This window comes from Phocoena phocoena, chromosome 6 (genome assembly GCF_963924675.1).
Source record: "Phocoena phocoena chromosome 6, mPhoPho1.1, whole genome shotgun sequence".
Taxonomy (NCBI): domain Eukaryota; kingdom Metazoa; phylum Chordata; class Mammalia; order Artiodactyla; family Phocoenidae; genus Phocoena; species Phocoena phocoena.
The window spans coordinates 33,216,446-33,233,615 of record NC_089224.1 but is presented as its reverse complement, the minus strand read 5'-3'; the positions used below and the strand labels follow the sequence as shown (position 1 = coordinate 33,233,615).

Genomic DNA, 17,170 nt, shown 5'->3' with positions numbered 1-17,170 from the left:
CTGAGGAGTCTTCAGGGTTTGGAGGAGGGGCGTGAGTGCGCGGCAAAACGGGCGGGAAGGAGCAAAAAAGGATTAGGGCGCGCGCCGTGGTGGTTCCTGTTCTCACAGTCGCGAGGCCCAGGAACCAGTGTTGCGCGAGGGGAAGGCGGGACGTCCAGGTCGGTGTTAGGCCCAGGCGAATGTCCCCGTTTCCACAGCCCGCATTCGCGTCTCCTTTCTTCCCCCGTGCTCCCCTCACGCCCGGGCTGCGGGGCGAGTTGTGTGTAACGGGCCGCGGCGCCGTCAGGCGTGGCCTGGGCCGGGGGCGCAGCCGGAGGGTCGCGGCCCGCTATCCGCTGGCGGCTCGGGGTTCCGGGAATTGTTGGCCGTCCCGCTGGGCTGTGGCGGCGAGCCTCGGAGTCCGGGAGAACTCAGTCCCTTTGCTTCCGGCGCTGAGCCTGTACTCCCGGGGTCTTTACAGGGCTCTCCGTTCTGACGAAACCTTTTGTTTTTCCTTTCTTTTTCTTTCTTTCTTTTTTGATAATGGGACCTGCGATACGAGTATTTTGTAGTGTCGGTGCTGCCGCTACGTGTGAAAAATTTCTGGAAGTATTGCTTTCATATCCTACAATGAATGCAAATCGCAAAATGCGTTGTAGACATCCGCTTTGCGTTCGTTCACCTCTTTAAAGCGCCCACCGTGTGTCAAGGTATTCGGCAGTGATTAAAACAGACTAAAACCCTCGCCCTCAGATATGTTACCGTTCTAGCGTGTTCAGTTTATACTTTGTGTGCGGTTACTTCTAAGGCCCCTGTGTCAGGCTTTGTTGGTTTCCTTTGTTAAGGCACTTAAGGTCACTCTGAATCGGTGACAAACCTGGGAAATTGCCAGTAAGTAGTACCCAGTATCCACATCCTGACTCAGCTCTCCAGCTCTCACCCATAACCCCAGACTTGTGTTCAAGCATAAAAATGTTATAATTTACATGGGATGTAAACCCACCGCTAGCATACACTTTTTTTTTGTAATTATGAATTTGTGCTGATTCATTCCGCTGTAACTTGATTTTCCTCTTGAATACTTTGCAAATTAGATGTAAACAGCATTTTAAAAAAATGTCTGATTTCCGCCATCTTTTATCTTTTACTTGCTTAATCAGGAAGAGAACTCTAGGAGGAACTGAGAACTTCATGAAGCACCAACATTTACTGGCTGGCAGGATAGTTAACAAATACTGTTAGAGCATACTGTCTGGGATTGTGGAGTTTTTAAAAGGCTCTTTGAGTTGTAATATTTTTTAATGGCCCCACCATGAAGAATATCATAGTCTTGTTGGGAGGTAAAACTTAACTTGTGTTTGGTTTTACGATACGTAGTTTGGATTTTTATTTAATGTTCAGCCAAGAAAATTGAGTGTATGAAGGGGCTGGGGATACTTGGATTGTAGAGATTTAATCTGCCAGTCAGGATTTGCAGCATTTAATTGAATCTGTCATTTAAAACCTGGGACACTTCACTAACACAGATAGGCACATATAGGGGTACTGTACTAATGATGTTTTCTTTCAAGCTAGTGTTTCTGTTGCAACCATCATTTTCTGCCTTGATAAACAGTGATGATTGATGGGCAGGAATGCAAAGTAAGCAGCTTTATCTTAAGAACTTATTCCCAGTTTCACTGTCTTTTGACTGGACCCTAACTGCTGAAAGGTCTTATTTCTCTTTTCTAGGTGCCATTGTCAGGTTTTGTTTGTTTGTTTTTTTCTTTTTTCTTTTTCTACTTGTTTTCTTCCTTGCCTCTTTTAATTTGCTTTATAGGTTTACTGTTTAAATAACAAGAAAGTCTGTTTTTTCCACCATTTTCATTCAGGGACTTGCTAGCTTGAGGAAAGTCTGTCTTTTCACCATCCTTTCATTCTCTATTTTCAGCCAAACTGTTACATCTGTGCTCATTCAAGAACTTACCAACTTGGTTGATACATTGTGGCTCCTGTGTTGAGTAAATAATTGTATGATTATTTGGATTCCTGATGAATTTAGAGCTAGTATTACTTAGCTTGTGGGATTTACTTTAGATAAACTAATATAATTGAGATTGTACACGAGCAAGCTGGATGATTACTTAAAATTTTAAGTTTGTGCCAGACCTTGTGCTGGCAGTTTAATGCTTATTACAGTTCAGCTAGTAAATTGAGGTTAAGAAAAAGTTAAGGAACACGTCTAAGGTCACATAGCAGAAATGGGATTCAGACTCCTAAACCTATTCTCTGTCTTTTCCTTACATTAGGTTATGGAGGATCCACAAACAGCTCCACTAATTACTTCTTTCTGATTTCAGTCATTAAATATAAATTTTTTTCCCATAATTTTCAGAGTGCCTTCTCAAAATTCTGGGGTTACCTTAAACTCATCCCCAAGGAGTTAAAACACAGACTCACCTGTATTTTTTAGATGAAGACAGTGGAAACATGGACTGGTTATAACTTGAGTATTTGTTAGTGCTTTTAAGTCTTAGCTATTTATTGAATGCCACATACAATGTCCAAAAGGATGGTATCAATACTTCTGCCTCTTTTTCTGTTTTTTAAAAAATTGAAATATGTGAGGCTGACTGAAAATCATAATTTGCCTAAGTCTTAGTGGCAAATGATAGAATTTTCTGACTCTATTCTCTTCTGCTCAGTTCCTGCAGTCAAGATTAGAATGTAGATTAGTGTGGTCAGCCAAGTTTAGCAAGCACAAGATGTAAATCAATTTTTAAAAAACATTTTTTTCATGATTATAAAATTAATGGAGATTAAGATGTATGTAGTTTTACATCTGACCTTTTCTCCTAACAGAATAAAAATATGAACATATTTTCATGTCATTAAATAGTACTTAAAAATGTTTTTTCAGAAGACTATTTCATGGATCCAATGTAATATATTTAATTAAAAAAAATTTTTTTTACTGTTGTTGAACATTTAGATTGTTCCTGTTTTTTTTCCAAACTGTAAAAGCACAGTGATAAACACTCTGGCACATAAAATCTTTGTCCTCATTTCTGATTATTTTCTTAAGATTAAGTTTTGAAATCATACAGTGTGAACATTTTTTAATGTACAATTTCAACAACGTATACTTTTTCATATTTTTTTCTTGGACAGTGATGTTCTTGAGGATCAGGGGCTGTTCTTTATGTATGAGCAGATGAGAAGTTGTGCTGCTATAGCAAACACCTCCCCTGAGTTGCTTCTACCTGCGGTGACTATGGTTACTCAGTTTCTCAAGAAAGGGAGGAACAAAAACCTTAGGAATTCTCTTGAAGAAGTAGATGCAAGTAATACAATTTACTAAATTATTAAGGGGCTCGGTTATTGAAACCCAGTCTAAACTTTGTAATCCCACATGATAATAGTTTTTCCATTTAATTAAAAAATTTAATAAGCTTTTCTTTTTTACCTGTAGGAAAAAAAAATCCTATTATATGTAGAAACATCTTATTGAAATTGTTTTTAACATGCAGTTGTGGGGAGTAAACCATGTTTCAGATCAATATGCCCTCCACTTTACTTACTTTGCTGTTAAATGAAGAATTCTATGTAGCAAATGTGCATTTAGTTATAACATTATTATAAAATTGTAGTATATCATGTAGCTCTGGAAGTGGAAATTTAAATCCTAGAAGGTAGTATTTGGAGAAAATTATTAATTAGAACTGCCACATGTTTATAGAACAATTTCACTGTGGTTCATTGAGCACTGTTTCTCAGAATTTGTCCCAACTATCATCTGAAAGGAGTTTTGTCACTTGCCGAATGCAACAACACAAACAAGGAAGTGCATGTTTGAGATAACTACAAAATTAAAAAAATAAAATAAATGAATACATAAGCCTTAAAATATCAGTTTGTAATATTTAAAAATTAAAAAAAACTTTTATGTCATATTTTAGTAGAGTTATAGCAAAAGGAAAAGTACTTAATGATAACACTGTTTTGAAGCTGTTACAAAGATAGATGCAGTAGGTGATGTGTTTCTTTGATTTGACTTAGTAAAGGAAATAATTTAGAATATACTAGGTGAGCTTGTCATTTAAATGAGATCTGAGAAAAGTCTGTTCATTGTAATAGTGTAGTGCTCTTATAGAATGGCCATTTATGAATGAGTTTTATAGTTTATATGCAAGTGGGTATATGTAAATGAGGGATTGGCTTTACTTTCTCTTTTAAGTCGAACAGGGTCTAGAAAATGATATAGAAATGGAGGTTAGCAGAATTTCGTTCTTCGTCTGCTACCATGTATGATCTGTATGTCTTAATCTTCATGCCTGTTACATTCTCACCCAAATGGATGACAATCCCTACCCTTTCTATCATAAATGACTATTTTGAGGTTTAGATAATATTACAGATGTAAAAGTATGTATTTTGAAAAAGTTAAAAATCTTACAAATAAGAGGTTTTAATTTTTATTAAACCTTTTTCTTCAGTTCTCTGTTTAAACAGCTGTACTGCTGGGATATAGAATTAACACCACTGAAATTCCTTTCTTTCATTTTCTATCCAGCCTTGACCTTTTCAGTTCACAATCAATCAGTCTTTCTTTTTTATTGGTTCCTTCATCCTCCTAGAAGTACTAACAGTATTAACTCCTACTGTTTAACAGGTTCAGGTAGAAAATAGCATTTGTGTTAAATGGCTGCATATAATAATTTAGGGGTATATACTGTATACACCGAGTAATTTATAGTACAAAACATTCTGCAAACAACTTAATTAATTGTGGCATTTATACTTGATAATTCATTTAAATAATTATAACTCTACTGAAAGTACACTGTCTTGATTTCAGTTTACTTAATGACTGTCATCTCATTACTACAACACCTCTGCCAATTAGACTAGGCCCATTTGCCAGTGCTGTAGTGTTTAAATTTTAGTGGAGAAAGTAAGGTAACTTACTATTGAATGAGCACACCTAAGAGCCTTGGATCTAGCTTAATTTTTGAGGTTAAAAAAATGACAACAGATGCGATAAAGTAGCACTTGGGAATCTTAGGTTATAGAAGTACAGATCTCTGTCTTGAGGATAAGATGTCACTCAGCTGTGGCCTCATAATATCATGCTTGGGGATTTTAACATGCCTTATTTTAATTAATTTCATGCTTCGATGTTATTTTGTTTTAGGGTCATCTTTTAAGCATGCAGCTGAACTTGGTTTTTTCAATTTGAGAGTATCTTTTAACAGGTGAGTTAATCTATGTTCATTATGATTGCTGATATATTTAGACTTATTTCTACCACCTTGTTTATTCTTTCTATTTATAGTGCTTGCCGGTTCCTTTTGTGCCTTCTTTTGGATTGTTTTCTTTATTCTGTGTTTTCCTCAGCAAGTTTGAAAATTAGTTATTAAATATCTGTCCTTTTGGTGTTTGTCTTCAGTATTTTTATTGAGGATATAATTTACATTCAGTAAAATTCATGTTCTTTTTTGTATATAGTTCTATGAGTTTTGACAAACATTAGTCACATCATCGCTGCCACCTGTTTCTATAGTGTTGCCTTTTCCATAATGCCATCTTGGACTTTTACAGTGTTTGTCTGGCTTCTTTTACTTAGCTTGCTGCATTTAACATTTGTCTTAGTCTATTTGGGCTATTGTGACAAAATAGCATAAACTGGGTGGTTGATAAACAACAGAGATTTATTTCTTTGGAGACTGGGAAGTCCAAGGTCAAGGTGATGGCAGATTTAGTGGGTGTCTGATGAGAACATGCTTCTTGGTTCTTAGATGACAGTCTTTTTACAGTAACCTCCCATGGCAGAAGGGGTAAGTAGCTATGTGGAGACATCTCTACTGTTTATTTATTTTTTTGTTATTGGGTTGTAAGTTTTTTTTTTTAATTAATATCTTTTCAAAATTCTGACTTTATTTTTATTTATTGATTTATTGATTTATTTTGGCCATGCTGCACGGCATGTGGGATCTTAGTTCCCCAACCAGGGATCGAACCCGTGTTCCCTGTAGTGGAAGCACAGAGTCTTAACCACTGGACTGCCAGGGAAGTCCCATGAGGGCTTCATTCTCATAATATAAACACTTCGCAAAGGCCCCATCTCCTAATGCCATCACATTGGGCATTAGGATTTCAACATATGAATTTTCTGAGTGATACCATCTGTAGCAATATTCATCCATGTTATTGCATCTATTAGTTTATTCCTTTCTATTACTGAATAGTATTCCATTGTAATGATGTACAACAATTTGTTAATCCATTCACCAGTTGAAGGACATGTGGGTTGTTTCTAGTTTTTTGGTGATTATGAAAAAAGCTGCTATAAATGTTCACATAGAGATTTTTAATGAGTATACGTTTTCATTTCTCTTGAGTAAATACCTAGTAATGCTGGGTTGTATGGTGAGTTTAACTTTGTAAGAAAATGCTAAACTGTTTTCCTTCCTAAGAAACTGCTAAACTGTTCTTTAAAGTGGCTGTGTCATTTTGCTTTCCCACCAGCAATGTATGAGAATTCCAGTAGTTGGTATTGTCAGTTATTTTTTATTTTAGCTATGCTAATAGATGTGTAATATCACACTGTGATTTCAATTTTGCATTTCCTTAATGTCTTACTCGTTATCTGCATATCTTTTGGTGAAATGTCTATTCAAATCTTTTGTTCCTTTTAAAATTAGTTTGTCTTCCTATTGAATTTTAGAATTCTTTATATAGTCTGGATATAAGTCTTTTGTCAATTATGTATTTCTCCCAGTCTGTGGCTTGTCTTTGTGTGTGTTTGGCTTGTCTTTATACTCTTAACAGTGTCTTTCACAGAGCAGAATTTTAAAATTTTGGTGAAGCTCAGTTTATTAATTTCTTTTATGGATTATGCTTCTGGTGTTGTATCTAAGAACACTGTTAAGAAACCAAGATCACAAAGATTTTTCTCCTAACTTTTCTTCCCCTTTAAAAAAAATTGAGGTATAATTGACATATAACCTTTTAGTTTCAGGTATACAACATAATAATTTGATATTTGTATACGTTGCAAAATGATCACCACAGTAAATCCAGTTAACATCCATCACCACTTAGTTACAAAAAAATTTTTTTTCTTGTGATGAGAACTTTTAAGATCTACTCTCTTAGCAACTTTTAGATATGCAATATAGTATTTTAACTACAGTGACCATGCTGTACATTACATTTCCATGACTTACTGATTTTATGACTGGAAGTTTGTACCTTGTGACCCCCTGCACCCATTTTGCCCACCCCCACCCCTTACCTCTTGCGGCTACGAATCTGTTCTCTCTTATCTATGAGCTTGGTTTATTTTTTCTCCTAACTTTTCTTATAGATGTTTTATAGTTTTAGTTTTCACATTTAGGTCTGTGGTCCATTTAACTTTTATATATGATGTGAGGTATTGGTTGAGGTTCATAGTTTTGCATATGGATGCTCAGTTGTTTTAGCATCATTTGTTCAAAAGACTATCCTGTTTCCTTTGAAATGCCTTTGCAAAATCAATTGACTATATATGAATGGGTCTATTTTCTAGGCTGTCTTCTCTTCCCATTGACTGATATGTTAATCCTTTTGCCAATACTTCACTGTCTTGATTACTGTAGTTTATACTAAGTCTTGAACTCAGTGTGAGTCTCCAACTTTTTGTTTTCTGAAATTACCTTGGCTATTCTAGTTTCTTTGCCTTTCCATGTAAATCTTAGAATCAGCTTGCCATTCTTTTTTTTTTGCGGTACACGGGCCTCTCACTATCGTGGCCTCTCCCGTGGCGGAGCACAGGCTCCGGACGCGCAGGCTCAGCGGCCATGGCTCACGGGCCCAACTGCTCCGCGGCATGTGGGATCTTCCCGGACCGGGGCACGAACCCGTGTCCCCTGCATCGGCAGGCGGACTCTCAACCACTGCGCCACCGGGGAAGCCCCAGCTTGCCATTCTTTAAAAAAAAAAATGCTGGGATTTTGAATGGAATTGCATTGAATCTATATATCTGTTTGGGGAGAATTGAAACTTGATCATAGAGTCATCAACACAGCATATCTCTTCATTTGTCTAGGTTGTCTTTGATTTCTTTCAACAGTATTTTGTAGTTTTCAGCATATACATCCTGCACATATTTTGTTAGATTTAAGTTTTGAGGGCTACTGTAAATTGTACTCTTTGTTCATTGCTCGTACAGTCAAGTCTCATTATTCCTCGTAGTTATGTTCTATATAAAGTCCCTGTGAACACTGAATTAGGGAATACTGAACTATTGTTCCTAGGGGAAAGACAAGGTTAGGTTCCTGTGAGCCTCTGGTCATGACATTTTCACCAACTGATTAGTACATAACCTTGTTTTATTTGTGTTTCTGTTTAAAGACACTTTATTCACTATATGTTGTTGATTCATTAACTGAACTTATGACCAGTGGCACTATAACTAATGCCTGAATGAAGCTTAATCTAACACACAGATTTTACATATGACACATCTCACACAGTTTTCTTATGCTTTGGAACACTAGACAGCGCTTCAGAAGTATGCTACGGGGCTGTTTTAAATAGTGAAATCATCAACAAAAAGCACAAAAGTGTGAAAATGTGGCACAAGAGCACAAAAAAGACACTTGCGTCTTGCTAACTCATTTATCAGGTGATATAGCTTCTTTGTACATTCTTTGGCATTTTTTCATAAACATTCATGTCGTCTGCAAATAGAGGTAATTTTATTTTTTCCTTTTTTTCCTCCTCTACTTCCCTCTTGATTTTTCTCTCTTTCTAAAAAATTATGGTAAAAAACATATAACATAAATTTACCCTCTTATGTGGGATAGGGATGCCACAGTCTTAAATGTCTTAAAGAATCGTCTGATCAATCTTGTTTTTAGAGTACCCTTTACTTCCAGGCATACTTAGTATTGCCTTTTGTGGGTTCTGGGTTTTTATATCAGCCATTCTTAATGCCACCTTAGAATTCAACTTTCTAGTGTCTGCTAAATCATGTACTAATCTGTTTGCTTTCCAGTTTCCAAAATTTGTTGCCATTGTTTCTTCTCCCATTTTCTTTGTTCTTAGAATTTTATGGCTTTTAAAAAATCTATTATCTGAGTTTTGCGGGGATTATAAAAATGTTTTTTCAATCTTTCATTTTTACCCTTAAACACATAATTTTTATATTTTTCTTATAAAATAGTAAACATAATCAGAATCTCTATTATCCTCCTTGACAAAACATAATACCTTAACTTCCCTCTGAATTCTTTTTGTATTTTCTACATTTTTGTTACCTCAAATTTTAGATCCAGCTTGTTGAATCTTAAGATTTAAAAAAAAAAAGATTTTTTTCTTTGTCCTTGATGTTTTACAGTTTACCATGCTATGTTTACAGGTTGATTTTTACACTTGTTGTTTAGCAGTATTGAGCTTTTACACCCTACAGAATCATATCTTTCTTGAATTTTAGAAAAATTTCAACCATTATTCTTTATTTTTTTATTATGAAAAAATTTCACTTTTATTTATATATATTTTTCTAGTTTTATTGAGAAATAATTGGCATACATCACCATATAAGTTTAAGGTGTATAGTATTTACATATACTGTGAAATGATTACTGCAACAGATTAAGCTAACATCCATCATCTCATATAGATAAAAAGGTAATTGGGCTTCCCCAGTGGTGCAGTGGTTAAGAATCCACCTGCCAATGCAGGGGACACGGGTTCAAGCCTTGGTCTGGGAAGATCCCACATGCCACGGAGCAACTGAGCCCGTGTGCCACAACTACTGAGCCTGCACTCTAGAGCTCGTGAGCCACAACTTCTGAGCCCATGTGCCACAACTACTGAAGCCCACGCACCCAGAGCCTGTGCTCCAAAACAAGAGAAGCCGCTGTGATGAGAAGCCCGTGCACTGCAAGGAAGAGCAGCCACCGCTCACTGCAACTAGAGAAGGCCTGTGGGCAGCAACAAAGACCCAACACAGCCAAAAAAAAAAGAAAAAGGAAAAGAAAAAATAAATTCTCCTTGTGATGAGAACTCTTAGGATCTAATGTCTTAACAACTTCCATATATATCGAACAGCAATGTTAACTACAGTCATCATGTTGTGCATTACATCCCTATTACTTGTTTATCTTATAATTGGAAATTTGTTCCTTTTGACCACCTTTAACCATTATCTTAAAAAAAAACAAAACTGTTTCCTTCACCTCTTCTATTTTCTTCTGAAACTGTGATTACTTCAGTGTAGAAGCCTGTTTTCCCTACTTAGCCTTTTTCCCCCTTCTTTGCTTAATTTCTTAAATTTTCATACTCTGTTCTATGTAATTTCCAAAGTGTAAGTTTTTTCTTCATTTGTTTTTAGCCTTTTGTTTATCCCATCTACTGAGTTTTAAATTTCTGAGGCTGTTTCCCATTTCTAAGATGTCCAATTGATACTTTTCATAAATGCCTGTTACTGTTTAATTATCATCTATTCTTCTTTAAGGATTAGTCCTACTTTTAAAGTGTATTTAGTATGCTCAAAGACATTTAAAAAATATTTAAGATTATTTTAAAAATATTTAAAATTCTTCATTTAAAAACAGATTTATCTAGGTATAAATTCTCCTGTTAGTTGTGTCTGCTGATGTGGCTTATGGTGGTGATTTTCCTTAAATATGTTATAATTTTGGTTTGAGAGCTCATGTTGGATAGAGGTTTTTCCCATGTGTGTTTTTCCCTTTTGTGTTTTTTTGGAGTTGCTTCAACCTGACCCTCTGGCTGGCATAACTCTAGATCAGCTGTGTCATTAGAGACTTGGGTTTTTATGTGAATAGCCTAGTTCTGGACCATGCTATATGTACTATACAAGTTATGTAGGCCTCATTTCCTTTCTTAGGTTATCTCTGTTTCCTCCATAGGCCATAGGTAGGTATTGAGTGGAAGATTTTTTTGGCCCAGTTCTAGCAAGTAGTCTGTTCTGGTCTTCTGACCTATAATTGGCACACTGGACCCTTAAACGTAAAGCCTTGGAGCTTTAGCCTGAAGTCTCCTTTTCCTGGTGGCTTTAAATCAGCACTAAAACTCTAGGTTTCTCCTCTGTTCCTAGCCCACAAGACTTTTTAAAAAATTAATTACTTATTTTTTATTTTTGGCTGAGTTGGTTCTTTGTTGTGTGCGGGCTTTTCTCTAGTTGCGGCGAGCGGGGGCTGCTCTTCGCTGAGGTACACGGGCTTGTCATTGCGGTGGCTTCTCTTGTTGTGGAGCATGGGCTCTAGGCACGTGGGCTTCAGTAGTTGTGGCTCGCAGGCTCTAGAGCACAGGCTCAGCAGTCATGGCCCACGGGCTTAGTTGCTCCATGGCATGTGGGATCTTCCTGGACCAGGGCTCAAACCTGTGTCCCCTGCATTGGCAGGCAGTCTTAACCACTGTGCCACCAGGGAAGCCCTGGCCCACAAGATTTTACTCTTTGTTATTGAGTGTAGCTATGTATTTAAAGTTTTATCTAGTTTCTTGTATATCTTTCTAGAGGTTCTTTATGTATAAAGTAAATAAGAATGTGCTTATTTTCCTTTCTTTTGTACACAAAAGTTAGCACACTGTGTTTTGCTTTTTTTAGCCAGAAGGTAGAAAATATTTCCATTTGATAAATCAGAGGACTCATGTAGAGATTGTTGGTTTCTTTGTTAGAGACATGCCGATTTGACTCTGCATGGTTTATTTTTATAAAATAAAAGTAGGATAGGCAGGGACCTATCCTACTTTTGAATTTTTACATTGTTTTTCACATGTAATTTAAAAATTATATATCTGTACTCTCAATTATTTTCTTCGGTGTAAAGATTTATCAGTTTGGTAGTTATGACCTTCTTAATTCCTCCTTTAAAATGTTATTCTTGTATTCCTCACAATAACTAACTCTTCCTTTAAATTTTAACCATTTGTTAAATTAATAATGTGACCACTTGTTTAGGGTCACAGAGTTTGTAAGTGAAAGATAATTTGGCATCACACTTGCACTCTGAACCGCTAGATTATATACTGGCTCTCATTTTTTTTTTATTTCTTTTTTTTTTAACACGATAAGAGGGTTTTACTTTTATTTATTTTATTTTTTTATTTTTTATTTTTCTGCGGTACGTGGGCCTCTCACTGCTGTGACCTCACCCATTGCGGAGCACAGGCTCTGGACGCGCAGGCCCAGCAGCCATGGCCCACGGGCCCAGCCGCTCTGCGGCATGTGGGATCTTCCTGGACCGGGGCACGAACCTGTGTTCCCCTGCATCGGCAGATGGACTCTCAACCACTGCGCCACCAGGGGAGCCCCGGGTTTTACTTTTAAATGATTATCAGTACACCAAATAACAACATGTAACAAATTCTTGATTTCTGTCTTCTAGTAATTTTTATTAAAAGATATTAAAAGCAGCCCAAACAATTATACTAGTGTATTCATTGTTCTAACCTTTAGCCAGAAAAGACTGTTTTAAGGCTGGATGCTGCTTAGTACAGGTTACAAATAACTATTTACTATTTTTTGATAGATAAATCCCCTGACCTTCACAAAGCTTTAGGGGGAAAAAAATTAATCCCTTCTTAAAAAATTAAAAACAAACAAACAAACAAAACTACATCTACAAAAGAAGAAGTCAGTATTGATATATATGTTGCTTTAGCTAAAAGATATGGGAAACCACACAATATATGCCTATTAAATTTTCTAAGAAGTGCAAGGTTAAAAAAATGAAATCTTTGGATAAGCTTTAAGTTTTTTTTTTTTTTTTTTTTGCGATACGCGGGCCTCTCACTGCTGTGGCCTCTCCCGCTGTGGAGCACAGGCTCCGGACGCGCAGGCTCAGTGGCCATGGCTCACGGGCCCAGCCGCTGCCGCGGCATGTGGGATCCTCCCGGACCGGGGCACGAACCCATGTCCCCTGCATCGGCAGGCGGACTCTCAACCACTGCGCCACCAGGGAAGCCCTTTAAGTTTTTAAAAGGGAGCTAGATTTGCTATTTTCCAAAAAGTGAGAGGACCTACTATATAATATACAGAGATAATTTAATGCCTTTTCACAAGAATGTAACTTGAGCTTTGTTAGAATTTCATTTTCCATGAAGGCATCTAAAATGCCAGTCCGTGGAACAGAGCTTCTTCCCCTATGCATTTATGCAATAGTTTTCATGGATCTCTGGCTAGATGTAGCAGACAAAGGCCAAGAGGTTATCTAGCGCTTTCATCCCTGTTTTGCCAGAGGTAGATCTGGAGAATGGTCATCACCTGGGTCTCTTTTTCTACCCCAGTACTGCCCCTGCCATGGAATCCTAGAGCTCCAGCTTCTCTGGCTTTGAACCTTTCTCCCTCTGCAGTTGGTACTGTTCAATTTCAGTTTCAGCTACTTTGGTCTGCTTCAGCCTCAGGTTGCTTGTGGGCCTCGGACGCCTTTTGGGTGGCCTGCTTCTGGCCTGCAACCATTGCTGGGGCCTAAGTGAACAGCCTAAATGATTGGATTGCCACCTCGGGTCAGCTGATTTGTGCCTATGCTGGTGCTCTGCCCGCCATCTTCTCCTATCCTTTAATTTTCACAGTAGCCCTATGAAGTAAGTATAAAGGGAAGGAAACAAGCTAAGGTAGAGTGTCTGAGTTTCTCGTGGTAACTTGCTTTTGTTTATTTCATTCCAAACCTCATGTTTTTATTCTTTACTACCTCTACTCTACCCTGATTGATAATAGGAACCTTCAAACCATACCATCAAACTTTGCACTTATGAAAATAGGCCAGTGATTCTTTCTGCAGCTTCCTCTTATAACCCTTACTGCTTCTTGTCTTAGCTCTCAGGGCCATTTCTGAGCAATAGAGGTTACAAGTACTCCATTGAACAACCAGTTCCAATCCCGTCCTCAAATCCTGTGCTTCTGTTCCAAATGGTAAGTTTTCTTACGGGCATGTTAAAACTTTTATAAATTCGAACTCTTAGATATCTTCATCTGTAGAGGGAAAAAATATACTTTTGTGAAAAAAGGTTAGTCTTTAGTGTTTGGCTACTTTTTTATCATACTGAGAAAATAAGAAGTATATTTACCTGATAGGACTGTTGAGAATTATTTAGCCAAACAAATAAGATGCTTTACATCAGCTCAGAATCTATTGTTACTTGTTATAATTTTATGGAATACAATGGTATAAGTTTTAATAGAGTATGAATTATAGATATAGGAAGGACCTTAGTAAATATTGTTTCCTAGCTAAATTTTAAATGATTAGAATCTGATTATTAACATAACTAATTACTACAGGTATTTCGTAGGTCTGACATTATGCTTTACAAATGTTAATCATGTAATCCTCACAACAACTGTGTTAGATAGGAGGTGGTACTGACATTTTATAGATGAAAAAATTAGGTTAGAGAAGTTAAGAAATTTATACTAGATCACAGAACTTATAGTTTGAAGAGCTAGCCTTCAAACCTAGGTATATCTTGTCTCAAACCTTTTGCTTTTCTTATTTTACCATCTGATTACTTGTGGCATTTGAAGTTTTGCCATGTAGAAAGTCAAAGAATTATAAAGGTGCTGAAGAGAGAAAAATCTAAAAGTTTGATTACTCCTGTTTGTGCATTGTAGAGAATTATAGAAACTATATTTAGATGTACTGAATTACCATAATTTTTTTTTGTTTTCAGGTAATAGATGCCTAATATTTCTTTTATATAAAAGAAATGAGTATAGCTAGTATTGCATTAAGAATTGAAACCTGGCTTTTAGCTACATGGCATGTTAAAGTGCCTTTAATGTGGCTGGAAGCTTGTATTAACTGGATCCAAGAAGAAAATGATAATGTTAATTTGAGTCAGGCACAAATGAATAAACAAGTGTTTGAGCAATGGCTCCTTACTGATCTGAGAGATTTGGAGCATCGTCTTTTACCTGATGGCATTTTAGAAGTTCCAAAAGGAGAACTGAATGGATATTTTGCTCTGCAGATTAATTCATTGGTTGATGTAAGTCAACCTGCGTATGCCCAGATACAAAAGTTGAGAGGAAAGAATACAACCAATGACCTAATTACAGCTGAAACACAAGTAACCCCAAAACCTTGGGAAGCAAAGCCTTCACGAATGTTGATGCTACAGCTCACTGATGGAATTGTGCAAATACAGGGGATGGAATATCAGTCTATTCCAGCTCTTCATAGTGATCTTCCTCCAGGTACAAAACTTTTGATTTATGGAAACATTTCTTTCCGTCTTGGTGTTCTCTTATTGAAACCAGAAAATGTGAAGGTGTTGGGAGGAGAAGTAGATGCTCTTTTAGAGGAATATGCCCAAGAAAAAGTTCTTGCAAGATTAATTGGGGAACCTGATCCTATAGTTCCAGTCATACCAAATAATTCTAACCAAAGCATCCCCAGAATTACAGATGTTCTGCATCCTGCGTTAGGACCTTCTGATGAAGAACTCTTGGCAAGTCTTAATGAAAACGATGAGCTTGCAGCAAATAATAACACCTCTTTGGAAAGAAGTTGTTTCAGCACAGGTAGTTCTTCAAATACTGTTCCCATCCGACAGTCAGATTTTGAACCAGGACTTATTATTTCTCCAATATCAAAGGAGAAACCACGAAACCAGTCTATGCTTTTTACTGATGAGGAATTAGATGACTTTTCATTGGAGGAGGCCTTGCTTTTAGAAGAAGCTGTCCAGAAAGAACAAACAGAGACCAAAGAATTACAGCCACTGACTTTGAACAGAACTACAGATGAAAGTATAGAGACATTTTCACATAGATCTAATACTCTGAATAATTTTTCTTTGATTTGCAAAAATGGAAATAATAATTGGAATGAAAAAAATTTATCTGAGCAAATAACTAATGAAGACAAATATTTTAGTTGTCCATCTGCTAGAGACCAAAACAGTAGTATTGTTTCAGTTAATCATAATGTACCCCTACCCCATAATTTTACAAATAAAGATAACAACTCAGAGACATATAATAAAATAAAACAAACCAGCAGTTCAGATGGACATTCCTTAAATAATAAAATATTAAACGGAGAGCTGGTCAATTATGTACCAAAAAGTTGTTCACACATTTCTAATAAAAATGAGCACCACTTACAGACTTGTTCTTCAAGATCATCAGAGAATAGCACTAATCTTTCTATCACCATGGATTTATATTCTCCACCTTTTATCTATTTGTCTGTTCTAATGGCCAGCAAACCAAAGGAAGTTACAACAGTGAAAGTCAAAGCATTTATTGTAACCTTAACTGGAAATCTCTCAAGTTCTGGTGGCATTTGGAGTATAACAGCAAAAATTTCTGATGGTACTGCATATCTAGATGTAGACTTTGTAGATGAAATACTTACTAGTCTGATAGGGTTTTCAGTACTAGAAATGAAACAGTTAAAAAAGGATCCTTGTAAATACCAAAAGTTCCTGGAAGGTTTGCAGAAATGTCAGAGAGATCTAATAGATTTGTGCTGTCTAATGACTATTTCATTGAATCCCTCCTTGTCTAAGGGAACGGTACTGGCATTACAAGATGTTAATGTGGAACACCTTGAGAACCTAAAGAGGCGAGTAAAGAAATAATTTACTAGCAAACAATTTAAAAAAACAAGGAAATATTTAGAATTAAATTTGTCCTTTTACTTTCACAAGTTTCTTTTTGTAAAAGGGGAAAAGGATTTCATAACTGATTTCAGTCTAATTTTAAAATGTTTAATTATGTTTGTGTATGTAAGTTTTTTAAATAAATTTTTTATAGTAACTGCTGAAGCAATTTGATGACCCACTGTTGTTGAGAAATTTTGTTTTCCACTTGTTATTTCACATAAGGTGACTGCTAAAGTACTGTATTGGTGTTTACTGATGAATCATACTGTTGAAAGTTAACAATTACAAATAGGTAGTTGAGTACTTCTAATGTGTAGAGTACCCCAAAAGATTTGTTTATATTATTAGGAAAAAATGTAAATCCAGTGGATTAGAATGTCAGACTCAGATACAAACTGTTTTGCTGGTTTTTGTTTTGCTGATTGGAAATATTTGTTATATTTAAAACAAATACTATCTTAACTAGATACCATTTCAGAGATTATATTGAATAGTTAAAAACCTTATTTTCAACGATAATCTATTATTATTAAGAAGATCCAGTAAGTATTTCATTTTTTTTTTCTGGATTAAAATAAGGTATTTACAC

General features: G+C 36.3%; 1 protein-coding gene across 1 annotated transcript; it reads left to right on the top strand.

Annotated features, from left to right (window-relative positions):
• The first annotated feature begins 74 nt into the window (after window positions 1-74).
• RMI1 (RecQ mediated genome instability 1) lies at window positions 75-16,735 on the top strand. Its single transcript, XM_065879512.1, has 5 exons — window positions 75-261; window positions 801-805; window positions 5,153-5,213; window positions 13,787-13,882; window positions 14,641-16,735. Exon 5 carries the CDS (start codon window positions 14,677-14,679, stop codon window positions 16,555-16,557), a length of 1,881 nt encoding a protein of 626 aa, XP_065735584.1. The 5' UTR covers window positions 75-261; window positions 801-805; window positions 5,153-5,213; window positions 13,787-13,882; window positions 14,641-14,676; the 3' UTR covers window positions 16,558-16,735.
• The last annotated feature ends 435 nt before the right edge of the window (window positions 16,736-17,170 follow it).